Source organism: Melospiza melodia, chromosome 2 (genome assembly GCF_035770615.1).
Source record: "Melospiza melodia melodia isolate bMelMel2 chromosome 2, bMelMel2.pri, whole genome shotgun sequence".
Taxonomy (NCBI): domain Eukaryota; kingdom Metazoa; phylum Chordata; class Aves; order Passeriformes; family Passerellidae; genus Melospiza; species Melospiza melodia.
The window spans coordinates 135,068,663-135,086,943 of NC_086195.1; the positions used below are offsets into that span (position 1 = coordinate 135,068,663).

Sequence of the window (18,281 nt, forward strand, 5' to 3'; positions counted from 1 at the left end):
ATGGGCCAATCAAAAATCCACCTGATGCATTCCACAGCAGCAGATAACCATTGTTTACATTTTGTTCCTGAGGCCTCAGCTTCTCAGAAGGGAAAAAAATCCTAAGAAAGGATTTTCACAAAAAGATGTCTATGACAGCACATCCCAGGCTGCCTGTGGGCTCCTGCCTGGAGAATGCTGGCTTTAACATGCTGACTTGAGGCACCAGGACTGAAGACATCCCAAAAAAATCAACACAGAAAGGCTAAATATTTAACTTAATCCTAATTTTTATATTCACTTCAACACTGCAGTTATGAAAAAAAAAAAAAAACTGTACCTGAGAGTTGTGCCTAGCAGTATTCCGTGGCTAGACAGCAGAGAAGTGTGTCAGCCAAAATCAGTGATTTTTAACTGGGAGCAAGGGCAGAGGATAAGGAAAGGGTGATCAGTGTGATTACAGGCTTATGAAAATACAAGAGGGGAAAAGGGGCCATCACCTACTCCACCATGACCCACAGCAGGGCTCTGCCAACTACAGAACAGTCACAGCACAGGACAGCAAGCACGAAAAGGAAACCTGAATTTGTGCAGGTCCCAACAAACATCCTAAACACTCATCCTCTTCACTTACTTGGATCTCACCTCCTTTGTAGCCAATGTGTCTCACCCCTGAGGTGAATGCTTTGTTGGTACACATTTTCTTCATCAGCTCTCTCTGGAAATTGGCAGGCTGAGAGAAGTTTTCATTATTACAGTCCATGAAGCACCCAGAAATCAGATCTTTAAGGCAATCAGCTGTAATTATGTAAAATCCTAGGCTGCATTCAGCTCTCCCCATTTGCTCATGCTACTGTAGCTGTATGATTTCAGTGGAACAGATCCTGGCTCTTGCCAATAGAAATAAGATTAGAGTTACCCCTAAAATTATGCTTCAGGGAACATAAGAAACTACACAGAAAAGATAATGTATTTGAGAACATTTTTAATAAATAATGTGACAAAAATTACTTTTCTGATTATTGGATCCTCAGTATGCAAAATTATGGCTAAAATATGAGGTTTCTTACATGAACATAATGAAAACATTAATCACATGGATTTTTCCTTTAGTACTGCACACCCTTTCTATGGAACCTTTCTTTAAAAATTAGCTAAATGAAAAATTTCAGTCCTCGGTAAACACCAAAACACTTTTTTTTTCCTTTTTTTTTTCCATTGGGGCTAGTCCTGATAGCTGTCAATAAACAAACACACATTTTTCCATTAGCACCAATGACAAAGAAATTTTATAATTACAAAAAAGATCAGAAAATCTACAGACAGAGGACATCATTTGGCAAATTCAATGCAACTAATGCCTCTATTTCAGCTTTATGATAATCCAATGTTGAAAGAGGCCACAGAAAAACTGGTAATTTTCTGTAAGTCCAGGAAAAGTGAGAAGTGTTTTGATTATGGCCCACATTAACATTTGTTACTTTACCATCTGTCATCATTCAAATATTCCAAATACAAACATAGAGCATTAACAAAAAGATGAAAAATATCCCAAACAAATGCTTAACATTTTCAATAAGACAAAAAAAAAGGTTAATAGTTACAATGGTTTACAAACAAAGTTTAGTGATTGTGCTTTTAAAACCAAAAAAAAAAAAAAAAAGATAAGCAGTGCATTACAAAAAATCATTGCCAAGATCAAACAAAACTTCTTTAAGTGGCACTTCTTCTTTAAGGTGAATTGACACAAGTAGAGGTCTGAGATTTGGGCCAGTAGCAGTTGATGATATTACCTAATTGTTACTAAAAATGTCCATTGGTTTTTTTTTCATAAGCAGTGTTGAAGCTGAAAATTGGAAAAAAGTTTTAGATAAACTTGCTCATGCTATGATTAGGCAAATAGCAATCACATTGGCTTACCTCCTGCCTATCCCAAAGGACATTTTTAATAAGAATGTATTTAATGATGAAAATGGAAAGACAAATCAAAGTACCACAGGGGTTTAAAATGAGTACATATTTACAATAAGAGCCATCTCGTCCCAAATTAATTTTACTTTCATTTGTCAAACTGTATCATCTGCAAAAGGTTAGCAAGAGACTGGCAGACCACAAGACACACAGAGTGTGTTAACCTGCAAGATGGCCTTTGCAGCGGCTGCAGACCGCAGAGGAGCCCCGAGAAGCAGAGGCTGCTGTGCACCGCTCCCCTGCGCAGCCCTTCGGTCACCGCCGTGTCCCTCGCGGGGTCACCTCTGGCTCACTGCAGAGCTGGCAGCGCACTCAGCACCGCCGGGCTGGGGAGAAACACGGGAATCCCAGGCGCTGGAATTCCCTCCTGGCCCAATCCTGGAGCAGCAGCTGGCCCAAGCGCCTCGAGAGCAGCTCCCCTGCCTGCTGGGGCAGCCAAGGCGACGCGCTCGGCGTTGCGGAGTAGGCGAGGGCCGTTCCTAGGGAGGAGGGTTTACAAAGGAGGAGTAAAATAAAAACTAGCATTCTGATGGCATGAGGAAAAAGGAAAAATTGTACACTCTGATTGCACTGAACATTATTTCTGGCGTCAAACATCATCAGACTTGAGGCATCTTAAGTGATTTATTTTTTTTCTGATTAGATTTTAAAAGCCTGTTACAGTACATGTCACTGTCTTCAGCTTTCTGTTTCCTGTATTAAAAAAAGAGGATATGAATTAATACATGTTAACCTTTATAATTTAAAATTTATTTTACATATTTCTTAGAGATTTTCTACCTTTAAATGATAATTACTACTTTAAATTATGCACAGCAGTGTGACTGTGTGTTGGTTACCCTTTCTACAATCTGTATATAAAATTAAATCAATATCATTAGGCAGAAAAAGTAAAGAAAAAAAATTGTATCTAAGTATCTAATAAAAAAATTGTATCTTAGTATTTACAGAATTATAAACTGTCAAAAGACGTGAAAGGCAATGCCATGGTGTTCTTAGATGCTCTAGTTCTTTATTTTCAGTTTTGAAAGAATCTGGGTAGTGCAAAGTGCACTTCAAACTATTGTATTTCTGCAAGTCCTGTTCCATAAGTTTTACTGTGGTGACACATTATACTATATATGATTTGTTTTCTATGTTTTGACACATTCCAAATTTGTTTACTTGTATTGGGCATAACATTAATGGACACATAAATGCACTAATTTTCCTGAACAGAAATGTTTCTGGTTCAAAAGTGTTTTTTTCTGGCAGCTGTCTAAAAAAACCAAACCAGCTTTATTGCAGTCATCTTCAGTATTGCAAATGCAGTTACCTCCATCTCTTCTTCCTCTTCCTCTTCTCCTTGTTCATAGGCTCCCAGTACTTGCATTTCTGCAACATTCCTTCGGGCTAGATTTGCTTGATCTGCCCTCTGTCTGCCTCCTGACCCTCTTGACGACATGGAGCTGGAGGAGCTGGGATCTCTGGGATTATTTGATGTTGGAAACGTTGGTCTAGAATATGGCAGGATGTCCTCTGTATAATGAAATGTTTAACGTTGTTATGTTTACTAGCCCAGAGACACTGTGAACCTAAAATTTCTGCATGCAGTTGATTTACTTTTTATGATTCTCAGGAGGTTTTAAGTGATGCCTGACAAGAACATGAAATATGCTGCTTCCATAGCAGCACTATAGAAGCTTTCTCAGGGAAATTTATAGTCTTTACATGGTAACGTTCGCTGCAGAAAAACTAATTCATGATTAGTGTCCATTTCATTTCCATTTAGGATACCTGGTCTATGTTCTACAGGAAAATGAAAAAAAAAAAAAAAACCTCAGCCCCTGTAGTATATATTTGATATGACAGAGTAGGAGGAAATGAGAATACAAGTATGATACAGGGAACTCACTCCATGTAAATACTGGACCCTGCATTTCTCAGGCTGAATTTGAGACACAATCAGGGGCCATGCTTAAATATTTCACCACCATCCTCTATGTAGCATTCTAATAACTTTTCTCTACAGCAATCCACTGTAATCAAACTTTTATTTACACGCCCACTTAACCAACTTAATATCCAAAAACCCCTGATGTTATCCCTAAATACCTGTAGGTAGAAAGAACCAGATATTTGTATCAATATCAGGACCAGGCATTTGTATCAATCTGTGCTCTTGGTGAACTCCTGGCATGTTCCCTTAATTAGTAAACTTAGCACTTTTCATATATAAGAGATTTCTTTGATCAGGTCTGGCTCATATAATGCTGTGTGGGTTAGTATTTATAATTAATCCACAACTACTAGGGCTTTCTTACTTACTCTTGAAACAGGACCAGGTATCATTCTGGTTTGTCCTCTGGTTTGTCCCTTTGTCCTCTACAAATTGGCAAAATGGGCCAAGCGTCCTTTTGTCCTCTACAAATTGACCAATGTCTTTTTGTCCTCTACAAATTGGCAAATTTCCTTTTGGTTTGTCCCTTTGTCCTCTACAAATTGGCAAAATGGGCCAAGTGTCCTTTTGTCCTCTAAAAATTGGCCAAGTGCATATCCTTTGGTTGGACAGTTAAGTTTCTGACTTACAGATCTACTGACTTCACTCAGTCTCCTTATAAACCAGATTATAATTAAATACATCAAATATAAGTAGACTACAAGTGTATGGTAGGAGCAGGGATACTGATCCTTACAACTCTTGAGGAATATTTCTTTTTTGTTTTCTCAGCATTGCCTTTAATACATGATGGGTCTAAGGGCAGCAAAATAAAAAAGGAATGATATGTAAGCTTGTAGTAAGCTCGTCTTGCCCGAAGAAGATCCTCCAGGGTGCCCCATATCAACACCACAGTTATGATAAACAGTGGCACCTCAGCAGCTCTAATTCCCCACCGCCAGCCTGCAGAGCTCCCAGTGCCCAACTCCCAGCCCTCCAGCCCGCCCCGGGCAGGCAGAACCACCTTGGAGAAGATGACTTTTTGCTGGTGCGCCGTCGCGTTTTGGTGCTTTGCCGGCTCGCGCTTTGCCGTCTCCCGGCGGCTCCAGGGGCTCCCGGCGCTCGGCCGAGCCCGTCCGCAGGTCGGGGTGCTGCCTGCCCTCCGCCCCGTCCCTGCCCTTGTAGCTGGCTCCCTTCCTGTCCGCCGCTCTGTCCGTCCTGCCGTCCACCGAGGCCAGCTTGGGCAGCAGCGCCGGCCGCACCTCCAGCTGCGCCTTGGACTGCGCCGTCGGGGACTTGATGGCCGGAGGGGGCACTGGGGGAGGGGGCAGATCTGGGGGGGCGAAAGAGAAATTGAGAGTAATTACAATGACATTGCACACCAGTGAAATTAAGAAATAACATTTGACTTTGAACTGAAGAAACAGACGCTCTTGTTTGCTTTCTGCCCTCCTCTCTCCACCCCCAAAAGTGTTATGTTACTGTTGAAACTGCTGATGGGTATTTTTCCAAACGCTTGAGCTTTAAAAACACAAAGGATGACCTCTCCATGCCTTTGCAAATCACAATATTTTCTTAAAAATCATTACCAAAAACTTCAGGCTCTTGGATATCAGTTATGGATAACAACAAAGTATTAAGGATAATAACATCTCCTTCCTGACATTTGTAATTGTTTCCTAAGTCCATTCAAGAATACAACAGCTTGTGCTGCAATTGCTCAAGGTCTTCAGTGAAATGAGCATTAAAGCAAACGAGCTGGGATGTAAGAACATGTATCAGATGCGTTGCTGACATATGTAAAGATAAACTATATGCATTATTAGACTCTTCCTTTAAAATAGTAGGTTAAAATAACACACATATCCTTGATGTTTGTTGTTATGTCATGACATATTAAAAAAAAAAAAAACAAAACGCACAGTCAATGAAGTAATAAGCTCTCAGAAAAAAAAAAACAAAAAAAAAGAAAAGACGACACACAAAGACTTCTGGAATTGTCTCTTTAAATTAGCACAGCTTAAGGGGTTCTAAAATTCTGAACTTTTAAAAATGCTATTTATAAAGAACACACATTATTTACTTCATTATAATTTTCTATTCCTGCATTAGGACATAAAACTAGAATATGTAAAATGTTCAGCAAGATACAACAGTGCTCTGTGGAATATTAACGTGAAGAAAAAAATACAGGAGTCAAACAAGGGAGTGGCAATACAAAAGCAGTTCACAATAAAGGTATAGGCACAATTCATATGGATTTAAGAGAACAACAGTTTAAAATAGTGAGATGAGGCTAATATTCTCAAGTGATATTGCTAGGAAAAAAACCTATCACTATTAAAAATTGAAACTTCAGCCTTTTGTAATAGTGTGCTTTCTACTTCCACAAAAATCAGGGAGCAGCTGTGTTTTTCAAACACCATCACTATATATACAGCTAATTCTGAGTCTATTCCATGAAATGTTTCAACTTAAATTTACCTACATCAGGCCAAAAATAAAGGTAGTAATCCTGAGTAAGAAAAAGTAGATATCTAATATAAACATGTAAGTTCAGATATGGCAGATGCCAGACATTTTTGAGAGGTTTTCCAGTGACACAAAGCATGAGTGACTTGATCCAGCCCTGTGGAAAGATGAAGCAATGCAGAATTCAGTGTTGTGTGCAAGCTTACTGGGAACCATCCACCACACTCACCTGATGACACATCTTGGAATTATCCTGTCTTAAACAAGACTAGAAATTTTATCAATTGGCTGGACTGGAATGATGAGGAAGAATGATGTCAAAAAGTAGGGTTCATAATGTTGGACATACTTCAGGGAAATTATATCCTGCTGCAATAACTCTACTGTCTTGGTGGAAAAAAAACCCCACAACAAACAAACAAACAAAGCAAACAAACAAATAAACCCCATCAGGGTAGCTTGTTTGTTGATTTTAGCAGTTTTGGAGAGCAGCTAAAGGTAAACAACTGACTACTGAGACTTAATTTTGAGTATCTACCTAACACTCAATATTTGCAGGTATCTTTTAAGAAAACAGACTGTCATTTACAAACCCTAAAAAGGAATAATGTAAGCTTGGATAAACTAAGTGGCTGAATCAAAATGAAGGGGAGGTTTAGACTGGATATCAGGAAAAGGTTCTTCACCACCCAGTGAGTGGCTGGGCACTGGAACAGACTCACAGGGAAGTGGTCACAGCACCAAGCCTTACAACATACTTGGCAAGAAAGCTCAGAATCATTTATGCTGCATTCCTTTGTTATCTGTAACTGCTAAACATGGTTTGGAGAGGTACCCTCTGTTCAGTACACAGCCTCAGCAGTGGAAGTCTGTAATTCCAGCCATCAGAGTAGCATTCAGACTCCCTCTTCTAAAAATGTCCAAAAATGCTCTTTGGTGGCAGGTGAGGTCCAAACCAAACTATTTTCACTGGGCTGCCCAGCTCTGTAGATGCAAATTTGAATTTCTGAATCACTAAGATCCACACCCATGGGATCTTAAGAGTTAATACCTGTTGAAGAAAGTGTTATTCTGAAGAAGTATATGTAAGTATACAACCTCTTACAAATCAGCAATCATGTGAAGTCTGCCTAAGACCTCAGTTGTGTGCAATTTGTTCCTCGAAAGCCCACTGCATAAATCCATGTCAATCCAGACTAAAGCTTATTGAGCACAAGAACTATTCTTCCAAAGCAAGGCTGAAGATGGACCCCACCCCTCACAGAACACTTACAGTAATTACTGTTAGCAATTACAGAACTTGGATTAAAAAATAAGACAAACTCCAAATTAGCCTGTGGAGATTCCAACAATTCTTTCCTTCCTGAGGAAAACTTTCTTCTCACAGTAGATCTTCCCTCAGAAGAGGACACACCGACTCAAAATGAAGATACTCAAACTCAGAAGTGTAGACTTTTGCAACCAGTGCTTTTCTTTTAACTCTGGTCAGATTTGTCCTTATCTCAACCCTGTGGGGTGCCTGCTGGGCACTAAAAAGGACTGTCATGGTTTTAAGCCCAGCTGGAGATGAAATTCCTCTCAGCCACTTGCTCAACCTTTCACCTCTCTCATCCCAGTGGAATGGGGAGGACAATCAAAATAAAAGTTGTTTGTTGAGCTAAGAATAGTTTAATAATTGAAAAGGAAAATAATACAATAATGGTAAACAATAACAATAATGATAACAATGAGGGGAAAAAAAAAGTGATGCACAATGCAATTGCTCACCACCCACTGGTCACCCAATTTGGTCACCATCCACTGGCCAATGAATGCCAGACCCCTTTTCCTGAACCCCTCTGAGTAAATCCCCAGTTTATATACTGGACACAACGTTCCATGGTGTGGAACATCCCTTGGGTCAGTTTGGGTCACCTCTCCCAGCTATGCTCCCTCCCAGTTTCTTCTGTGCACCTCCTCACTTGGCAGTGCATAAGATAAGATTAAAAAAAAAAAAAGTTGTTGACTTAGGATAAACACACCTTAATAAAAAAACATCATCAACACCATTCTTATTCTGATCCAAAACAAAGCCCTGTAACAGCTGCTGAGAAGAAATTACCTCTACCCCAGCTGAAACCAGGACAATGCAATGTCTTGTGTCTTGCATGCTCCACTCACTTTCTCTTCAATAAAGCACTGAACAGCCCTTCTCTGGAACCTGCTGATGTAAAGGGAGTGTAGATATCCAACATGAGCCTTTTCAGCCCCCCTTGGAGCCCGTGTCCAGCAGGTGTGCCATGGCTGAACAAATATGAAGGGAAGGAACATTCCTGTAGCCTGTGAAATAGAGCTCGGAACAAACTACTTTGTTCAAGAATCCTCTACAGCTACACAGGACAAGGAACAAAGTGGTGTTGAATCTTTACTATGGAAAGGGAAGATGCACTGATATAAAGTATTTCATAAACTGGCAGCAGCTCTATGGTAGGTACAGTAATAACTAAAGAAAAGTGATATTTGCTTTCAAGAACATTTTTGCAACCTGCAGGGAAACTATAAAAATCTTCATTATAACACAGTGCTTCTGACTGAGAAGAATCCTTAACAGAGGGAAAAAATCCCTTTCAGAGGTCAACACTATTACACCCCTGTGGTATTTATTTTAACAGCTCAGATCACAGAGAAAATCCAGATTCAATCTACCTCCTCGAGTACAAACTGGCACACTTCTTATTAAAAGCAAAATGGAAGCTTCCATTGTAAGGAATAAAAATAAATCACAAAGCAACATCAAACCAATGGAAAGAACTCAGAAGTATTTGTTAAAGGTCAGCTGTGCTCACATGTTTCATTCATGTCTATGTATCACTGTTATCCTGCTTCCCATGTAACTCAAACAATTAATGGATGCCATTTCATAGCTCAGGAGAAAGGTTTCTCCTACAGGAGAAACCTTCCATAGGTGTCTTTTGAAAGGGGAGAGGATAATTTTCCAAATGAGAACACATACAGGAACCAAGGCATAAGCTAAACAGTGTTGAGGAAAAATAATCTGCTAAATTAGTTTAACACTAAAGTGGAGACGCCACAAATAAGCACAAGAAGATGAATTGTAAGTAGTGACCAGTGAGGGAATTAGGCTTCATTAGGCAACTCTCTCTTTTAAACTCCATCAAGCTGCAGATTTTTTCACTCATACCCTGAAGAAAACAGCAGTTACAGATTTGATGCAATACTGAAGAAGGCCCCTGGAAGTGTTCAAGGCAAGGCTGTATGGGGCCCTGAGCAACCTGGTCTAAGGTGTCCCTGGCCATGGCAGAGTTTAGAACCACATAACCTTTGAGGTTCCTTCCAACCTAGGCCATTCTATCAATCTGCAAGATACACAGTGAATTTTTAGTCTATTTTATGTTCATGCTGGTAGGCAAAACTCAGTCTTGTTCCTGACAAAGCCTTAGCCAGCATTTTCCAGACACATCATAATCTGAGCTATTATTCATGTAGTGAAGTTGTTTTCAAGCTTTGTCTCTCAAGAAACATGGCTCACACTGTACACAATAACTGAATGGACAAATGAATACAGCAAAGCCCAGTATGATGTATGAAAACTGTTGCCTTTTTTTTTCTATGTACATTTGCATAATTATCAAAGCGATTTTCACTCCACATAACCTCCCTCAAGTAAAAAATTCTGTATTTAAAAAATATAATGGGCTCAGAAGTAAGGACCGAGAAGAGGACAAGCATCTGAAAATTATTATAATTCAGTAACAACCTGATTTTTAGCAGAGTAAGAAATGCATTCCTACTTTTTTTGTACCTTGCTAAAATTTGCTTCATACGGAGTAGATTGTTTTGTACTGCACAGGCAGAGGGAGACAAAAAGTACAAATGGTGTTGGCATGCATAAAGGCTTAACATTTCCAAGTGAAAATTCAAAGAATATTTGGCAGATGTTCAACTGCCTTTTGTGAGAAATTCAGCTGCCCTGACATCATGTCATTGGTAACACAGCTAAATAACTCAGTTACAGTCTCAGCCAGTTAGTTGCAAAACTGTTTAGTATTTTTTCCTCACTCAGAGATTTAAAGAAGAATCAGGATTTAAAATCTCATGTGAACTGTGAAAGGCATAATTTCTCCTGAAAGACCTACTGAATCAGAACAATGGCAAAGTACTTTTATCCTTTTTATCTAAATGCTTACAATTCTAGGGTTTGTAACAACTGATAAATCAATTCAAGACAGTTCAGAGGAGAGTCTCCCATATATATTTTTAGAAAAGACAAACATAGCCTTTTAAAGTTTGGTTTTCTAAATTAAATATGTAAGTAGGTCAGTCAAGGTTGAGAAGGAGGGTACATCTGCTAGTTGGTTCTTGTTATGCAAGAATGTAAACCCTCCTAAAAGGCTAGATGAAGAGCAATTAAAAATCCATACATTTTAATCCTTACCACCTACTGTGCAAAGATTTTTTAGCAACAAATATGAAGAACATTTTACTGCCTGGATGACTGTCAAGGAACAAAACAAGAGACTTGAAATCCCATCCCACATAAAGTAGCAACTGACTTGAACTATTGCTCCCAGAAAATAGAAAATTGTTACTACTTGGACTGTGCGGAGTAGATCAGAGAGCACTCTTATTTAAAAATGGGTAGTAGTAGGCCTTTTAGTGCTACATTAGTAACAAACACATCTTCAGAAAGGCCAATCTCTTTCACAGATTTGTCTGTATGATGATAGTATAAAAAGAGAATTTTGAAAGATTTATATATATTGCTGCTGATAATACTCCTGGCATTTTCAACTATTCATGAAAATCGTTAATTTACTTATATATTTTTCCTGTCAACCAATAATTTAAATTCTTCATTACATTTGAATTTCATAGAACTACTAGCAAGTACTAATTCAGGTAATTTGGGAACAGTAAAAAATTCTTTCTATGCAATTCTTTAAAATTCCATTTAAGAGCCTGAGAAAGTAATGAAGGAAAATATTTTTCTCTTTTCACTATTTATTGAATACTTCTGCTTTTTATTTCCCAACTACTACAAACACATATATGTTTACTCATTATGAGGAAAAAAGCCACTCTGTATCAGGTACTCCTCTATAAAAAAATATAAATAATAGTCATCAAGCCAGTATAAAAACCTAAGTATATCTATGCTTAAATGTTTCATTCATGCATCCATACCACTTTTCTCCACCTAAGGAAAACAATTACTGTATTGTTACTTTATAGCTAATTCTAGAGGGTCGCAATATACTAGATGAGGCTATTAAAGTGAATGGGTTAGAATGTACAGTAAGGTTCCAAATATACTTATGCAAATAGATTGAGGGGAAAAAATAATAATTAAAAAAATATCTAAACCAAAAATGTCCTTCAACCTTTGAACTGGATTTTATTAGATCTGCAGGAATTAAAGCCATAATTTGCTATTCCCTGAATGACCACATTGTATTGCACTATAAAAAGGTTAGTGGAAATTCTTACCTAATTAGAAAATATGCTGAAGTAAGCAGGTGCTACATAACACAAAGCAAATATTGATCATGATTGTCAAATTTATATTGCAACATCTAATGACAATGGTTCTATGATTTAACTCTGTATAACTACTTTCACAAAAAACCTGTCATCAAATACAGGCCCATCTCTTATTTATCCCAGTGTTAGAAGCAAATGGCCACATAAAACACCTTTATTTATTTATTTCTGATATCCTAACTATTGTGTTTGTATTGAGGCTTGATGCTTTGCCAATTATTTCAGTTAAGAGCATTCTCTTGAAGAGAATAAAAGCTGATAAAATGTCAATAAAAATCCAGTGAAATGCCATTACAGGAGCCTCATAAACGTAATGTTTCTGGTACAGTTTTGGGATTTACACCTTGTGTTGTCCTTTCACAGAAGCAAACATGCACAAAAGCACTGTAATAACCTCTTGAAATCAGATAATATTCCAACAGCTCAGTTTGGCTGACAGAAGGGGCCTGGGCACAATCCAAGAGGCCCAGGTGCACTGTGTCATGCCAGCATTTAACGCAGCCTAATATCAGATAGATGCTACTGAGAGAAAATGCTCCCAATAAAGTACAGATAATAGCACGGACAACCACTCATCGCTAAATTACTTCTGCTCATCGTGCTTTGAGCTTTGTATTAAATTTTTTCGTCAAGTGGCAGGAATCACAGGGAGAAGTGGTTCAAAACTCCCTTCTTGTAACCCTGGATAAGGATCTATAATATTAGCCTTTCATATGATAATGGCAAATGATGCCCCTCTTTGAAAAAATTCAGGCTGGTAATGAAAGTCCTAATCAGATTGTTGTTGGAGAGAAGCAGGAGGTGGGGAGCTCTGCCCTTCTCTCCTTTTCCCTCCCCTCCCCTTCCCCCACATCTCCCCCTGTTAGCAAATTCTGCAAACTTGACAAGATGGGTTAAGTCTTGGGGAATTTATCTTACATGAATTTCCAACAAAGCCCACGGATTGTTTCATACAAACTGGAAGGCAGTGCTTTAATAAAAGCTGCACCACCTGAGGCATTTTCATTAAAGGCTCTCTCTAGACAACATCACAATGTTTGCATTATCATCCTACACCCCCAAGAGAATACAAGCACTACCTTTTCAGCAAGAGTTGATATTGTGTGTGAAGGCACGAGAGAAGATGATTAGATTTTGCTTTCACTCACAAAGTAACCGCTTGCAACAATGCTGTGGCCAGGATTACAATTCACTGAATTTGTGCTGCCCACCATTTGAACAGTGAATTGCTTTTTTTCAGGAAAAGGCACATTCTGAAGGTTTTAATAGCCGGTCACGTGAATGAAGATTTTAATCCTAACCAAGCATTATTCTCAATGACTGTACTATTTAAGCTATCTGGGCTCTTAACTAATGACGGTAATTAGCCGATTAGGACACTATAGAAAACAGGTGCAAGGCTCTGGAGTGGCAGCATCAATGTACAGTATTAAGGAACTCTGGCATTTAAAATGATTAAACTGTTCAGCTTGTTTATCAACAGGAAACACAAATCACTGAATTCTGAAACGCGGCGTTATCTCTGCGGAAAAATTTCACGCGCGCGCACTGAATGCACATTTAGAAAGGTTCACTGAGGCTTTCACCCATTTCAGTGGACTCACCATCTGTGTAGACTTCTCTGCGCAGATGTCCTGGCTGGTGTTTTTGCTTTTTGGCAGGTCGGACCTTCTGTATTACAACAGCACTCATGTTGCTGTCGGTGGATACAGGGCTGGTGGGTCTGGGACAGTGCGATGCATGAAAATGTCTACGGCCTGCAAATGGTGATAGAACAATAGCCATTATTCTTCTCACCTAAAATAAGACCTTTCATACTTTCTCTTTTCACATTAGAATGCTCTAGCTGTACAAAACCTAAAAATACACTGCTGGAACAATAGTAAAGCTCATCCAGTTTTAGAATGAGCTGTAACTAAATCGGAGCATTTGCTATCCTATCATTAGGCAGGCTGGCTTGGATGCACAGAAATTATCCAGCTGCTTGGTAGCTGGTAGCTCCTGCCCCAGGAGCACGAAATCCATCAGCAGGCAAGCACAAGCAGGATTCCCACCCAGCCAGTTTCTGGAAAGAGCAGAACATTTCCCTTTCAGGTTCCCCCTCCCCTAGCTTGGGCCACACAAGGTCACCTCTGCCATAAACAGAGCAAGTGACCAGCAGGTCTTGGGTACAGAAGTCTCCTCTGCCACTTTGAGTGAATTTTCAGGAATGCATTGAGGCTGGATGGCTGGCATTTTATCACAGATTATTTGTAGATAAGAAGTGTCATGTTTTCAGGACATGCAGTCAGGCACACACAATACCAATATATATAAATCATTGCATAACATGAACTTAACTGTTGCAAAAATATTAGCAAACGTATGTAAAAAGACCTTTTCTAAATATGTGAGCCTCTACACATATTTATAGGAATTTATTTGTACAAAAGGGATAAAATCCTGGCCCCGTGGGTACGAATGGGAGTTTTGCCACCTACTTCAATCGGTCAGGATTTCATCCAGAATTACTAAATTACCTCCCCTCTCACTCTTCATGATGAACAGCTGTGTTGAAATGAAACAAAGGACTGTTAACTGGGAGAGGATATCTGAAGTGGGAGGAAGGTTGAAAATCTGTGGAGTCAGGGTGGACACAGTTGTGACAGAGTACCTCTTCTGCAGGTCTGGCAGCTTAACAGGATTGATTGTCAAAACATTCATGCAACTGCCTGAAACCAGGATGCCAGCCTGCTGTACTCTTTAGATGAAGTGTAACAATATCCACTTTGCCTAGTAAGGCTACTGTATATATCCAGTATATCTGTATATATCCAGCGTTACTAGTATCCAGTATGTTTTAAAAAATAAAATATTTCAAATAACATGTTTGATATGTTCAGTGGTATTTCAGGAGAAAGGAAAAGTGAAAACGCAAACATATGCATAAGGCCCTGCTGCATATGCATACTCTATAATTTAAAATGCAATTCATAACAGCTATCAAAATATGAAACCAACACAAAGCCAGCTCATCCCAATAATAAAGCAGTAAAAGCCTGAACAGAATTCCTAAAGAAAAAAAAAAAAAAAAAAAAAAAACCACGGAAAATATGAATCTAAAGGTTTACTATTTATTTGGACACTTCAAGAGAGAGGGATTAAATCGTCTTCTCTTGTGGCTGAAACACTCTTCTGAGTAACTGAAAACTCAGAGAGCCTTATACTGGGAAAAGATAGACTTCTATAATCCTTTATTTTCCCCTCTCTCATTTAGTTCTGAGTACAAATCCACCAGCAGGGCTGGTGTTTGTCTGTGATCACTGACACCAAAGAACTACGAGCTACTTATGAAAAACACTGTAGAGCAGCAATTTATTTGAACTGTTTCACCAAAACTCCTGTCCTGCCTCTTCCTGACCTGTAAACATCCCAAGAAGAAGAGTTCAGAAAGCGCCTATGGACAGGTTCATTCCACTGTGGCTACTTTTTTGGTTCTCCTATGTCAGGATCCAGGACATCCCTCTGGCTGTCCTGAGCAGCCAAGACCTCTGCCAGGGGTCCCAGAGACCCTGGCACAGAGCCCAAAATGCCTGTGGTTTTGATTATGATCTGTGGAGCAAGTTACCTTAGATGAAGATCTGCAAGCCACGACAAATTAAGTAGAACGATAGTGAATTTAACCTGAGGTGAAAAAGTAGATTTTGGGGTTTTTTAGAATTGAGGTTCAGGGGGCAAGATGGAGGGATCTGGGCGTGTCCAGCCTTTCTCCTTCTTCTTCTTGGCCTCCACCTTCTGCTGTGATGGTGGCACTTTTGGATTGGTTTAGAGTAGAAGCTCACTGTCTAACATAGGTGATAGGTATTGGAAAGTAATTGTAAACATTGGACAAGTAGTTTTTAGTATAAAGATTAAACACTGCCCTGAGGGCAGAGAGAGCACCTTGGACTGTCCTGCTGAGCAGACCTTGGCAGGACAAGAGAAAGAATTTTATAGATAAGAAACAATAAACAAGAAGGAGTCAGGGCTCTTCATATCTCGGTCTCTCCTCTTGAGACTGAGAAATGAAGAGCTCTGACTCCTTCAAGCGCCGGGCTGGGAAAAAAGACTTTGTAACTTTTCTCAGGGTCACTCTGACCAGCTGGAAACCCCAACACTGCCATGGAGCAGAGGATCACCCACCTCCTGCTGCCTCGTGCATTTGCCTCCGGGCCACTTTGAGCCCGGCGTACTCGGCGGCTGCCGCCACGGCCTGTGCAAAGTCGGCGTCGGTGAAGAAGGAGCCGTCGGAGGAGCTGACGCTGGAGCGGCCGCTGGAGATGTTGTCCTCCTCGGAGGCCGAGCCCCAGCCATTGATCATGGAGCCCGTCACGGAGCTCTCCAGGTCCCCGACGCTGGAGGCAGGGGTCTGCTCCAGGCCACGCAGCAGGAGCCTCCTGTTCTGCATCTTGGCCACCTCGATATCCGCCTCGTCCTCCTCCTCTTCCGGGGCGTCCGTGTCCATGTCGGAGACCAAGGGCCCTGAGATGTATCCGTAGGTGTGAGGTGGGGAGATGGGCCTTGGAGGGGGTGGAGGACTCACAGGTTGACGTCTGCATAAAAACACAAGGGTGAGAAGAACTGAAATCGTGTAACAAAGTCAGAGAAAACAGCAGATTGATGAAAACAGTTTTTTTATTTCCCAGCAAGCTTGGCTGGCCTTTTTAAATCCACCTAATTTATATCTGAAATGCTCAGGTTTGGTTTTTTTATACTTTTGCCGTAAATCAGAACTGCCAGCTATATAGCTTGAAATCTATCACAAAGAAACCTGATTTTTAAATACAGTTCTTTTATCACTGACTTTTATGATAAAGCCATTCATTTTCCCTAAATAATACACGTAGAGCTAAGCAAAGAAAATGGTAACCAAAAAATTGGTTACAGATCATGTGGCTATTTAAAAAATTATTTGTGCACCCTTAAGAGTATAAGCAAAAGAAATAACAGTAAACATATATCTTGAAATAACTTTAAGCATATAGCTTGAAACTATCAATGCCAACAGATGCATCTATCCAAATAGATTGCTCCATTAACATTATCTTCCCTCCACCCACCTTCTGGTGATTCAGAAAGATATGAAAAGAGAGACTGCAACTTCATTATTTTTTAAAATTGATCTAGGTGATGAAATAAAAGTATTTTCTACCACACTGTTACTTCTAGGCCTTAGGGGTAGCAACGTGCATACAGATGTATAGGTAAACAAATTTTGATCTTGATTTGTCAGTAATGATATCTCCAGCTTAAGGAGGCAAAGTATAAGATATCAGATTAATGTTCAAGATTAGTTAATACTTCACTCAGAGGTTCCAGCTAGCAACATTGTCAACAGTTCTTCATGGGGACACAGACACACTCTTTAAGTGCCATTTGTCTGGCAGGAAAACAGTTTCTGCAGTAAAGCCTCTCCCATTCTCTGCTGGCTGTGCTCAACAGGAATTTCTACTGCAGTCTGCTTTGAAAAAAATTTAATTTTCCTTTGTCAATTTTGCCCTCTTATTATCTCATTGAGAAATGGTGACTCTCACGGTTAAATCAACTCTTTTGTATTGGTGACATGCAATTTTTGGTTGGTTTTTAATTATATTTATTCATTTTTTTATTTTAATAAATGGGAATGTATGTTAATTTTAGAAAGAAATGTTAGCATGGAAAGACCTATGACTCCATGGGAAGAAACAACTGGATCCTCCCTGGCCTACATCATTACTGTTTCTCACTTGCTGCATTAAGTACTGAACAGAATGAAAAATAGGGATAAATATCCAATAATAATTTTATAACAGCACCTTCAAATCCCAGAAGCTGTTGCTGCCTGCAATCTGTACCTGCTTTGTCTAGAGACCTTGTCCAATAAAGTCTTACAGCCTGAATTTAAAGCTCTTGTGACAAATGTCCTTTTGATATATTTGCCTGTTCTCTAGGTTTTGGTTTTAGAAGACAGGCAACTGGTTACAAAATATGTTAGGGTTCTTGAAAATGTAGTTTAGCTGCCAACCTTTAGGGATAGGCTAATTGAGAGCAGCTGGTTCACGGGCACACAGAATTAACAATTCTTCTTTCCCTTTATCTGATGCAGGTTCTCGCTTTCACAGTGACATTGTCTCCTATCTCAGCTCTGGGTTCAACATGATACTACCTGCTATGCCACTAAATCTTTAGATTTTTTCCTTGCTTTTTGACTATTCCAGACCACAGGTTTGTATTTCAGTTTGCTATATTTCCAGCAAGCTCACTAGACAGAGAAATACTCACTCTCACAACCAGAATCCTATTCTAGATGCCTGGTTCTGACTACCATAGTAAATAACACCCAGCAGAACTATGAGTAAAGCTAATAAAATTATGACAAACAGCATTTCAGGCATTATTTTCA

General features: G+C 39.5%; 1 protein-coding gene across 5 annotated transcripts in view; it reads right to left on the bottom strand.

The window, feature by feature from the left end:
* Positions 1-944: 944 nt before the first annotated feature.
* The window catches only part of ROBO1 (roundabout guidance receptor 1), a 684,128-nt gene continuing 666,791 nt past the window's right edge, over positions 945-18,281 (bottom strand). For all 5 annotated transcript variants that reach the window (XM_063150061.1, XM_063150060.1, XM_063150063.1 and 2 more), the window contains 5 exons: positions 16,043-16,452; positions 13,486-13,638; positions 4,893-5,201; positions 3,266-3,468; positions 945-2,643 (listed from right to left, as the gene is read on the bottom strand). In XM_063150061.1, coding sequence (XP_063006131.1) covers positions 2,629-2,643; positions 3,266-3,468; positions 4,893-5,201; positions 13,486-13,638; positions 16,043-16,452 — 1,090 coding nt within the window. In that variant the 3' untranslated portion in view covers positions 945-2,628. The remainder of the gene's footprint in view (positions 2,644-3,265; positions 3,469-4,892; positions 5,202-13,485; positions 13,639-16,042; positions 16,453-18,281) is intronic.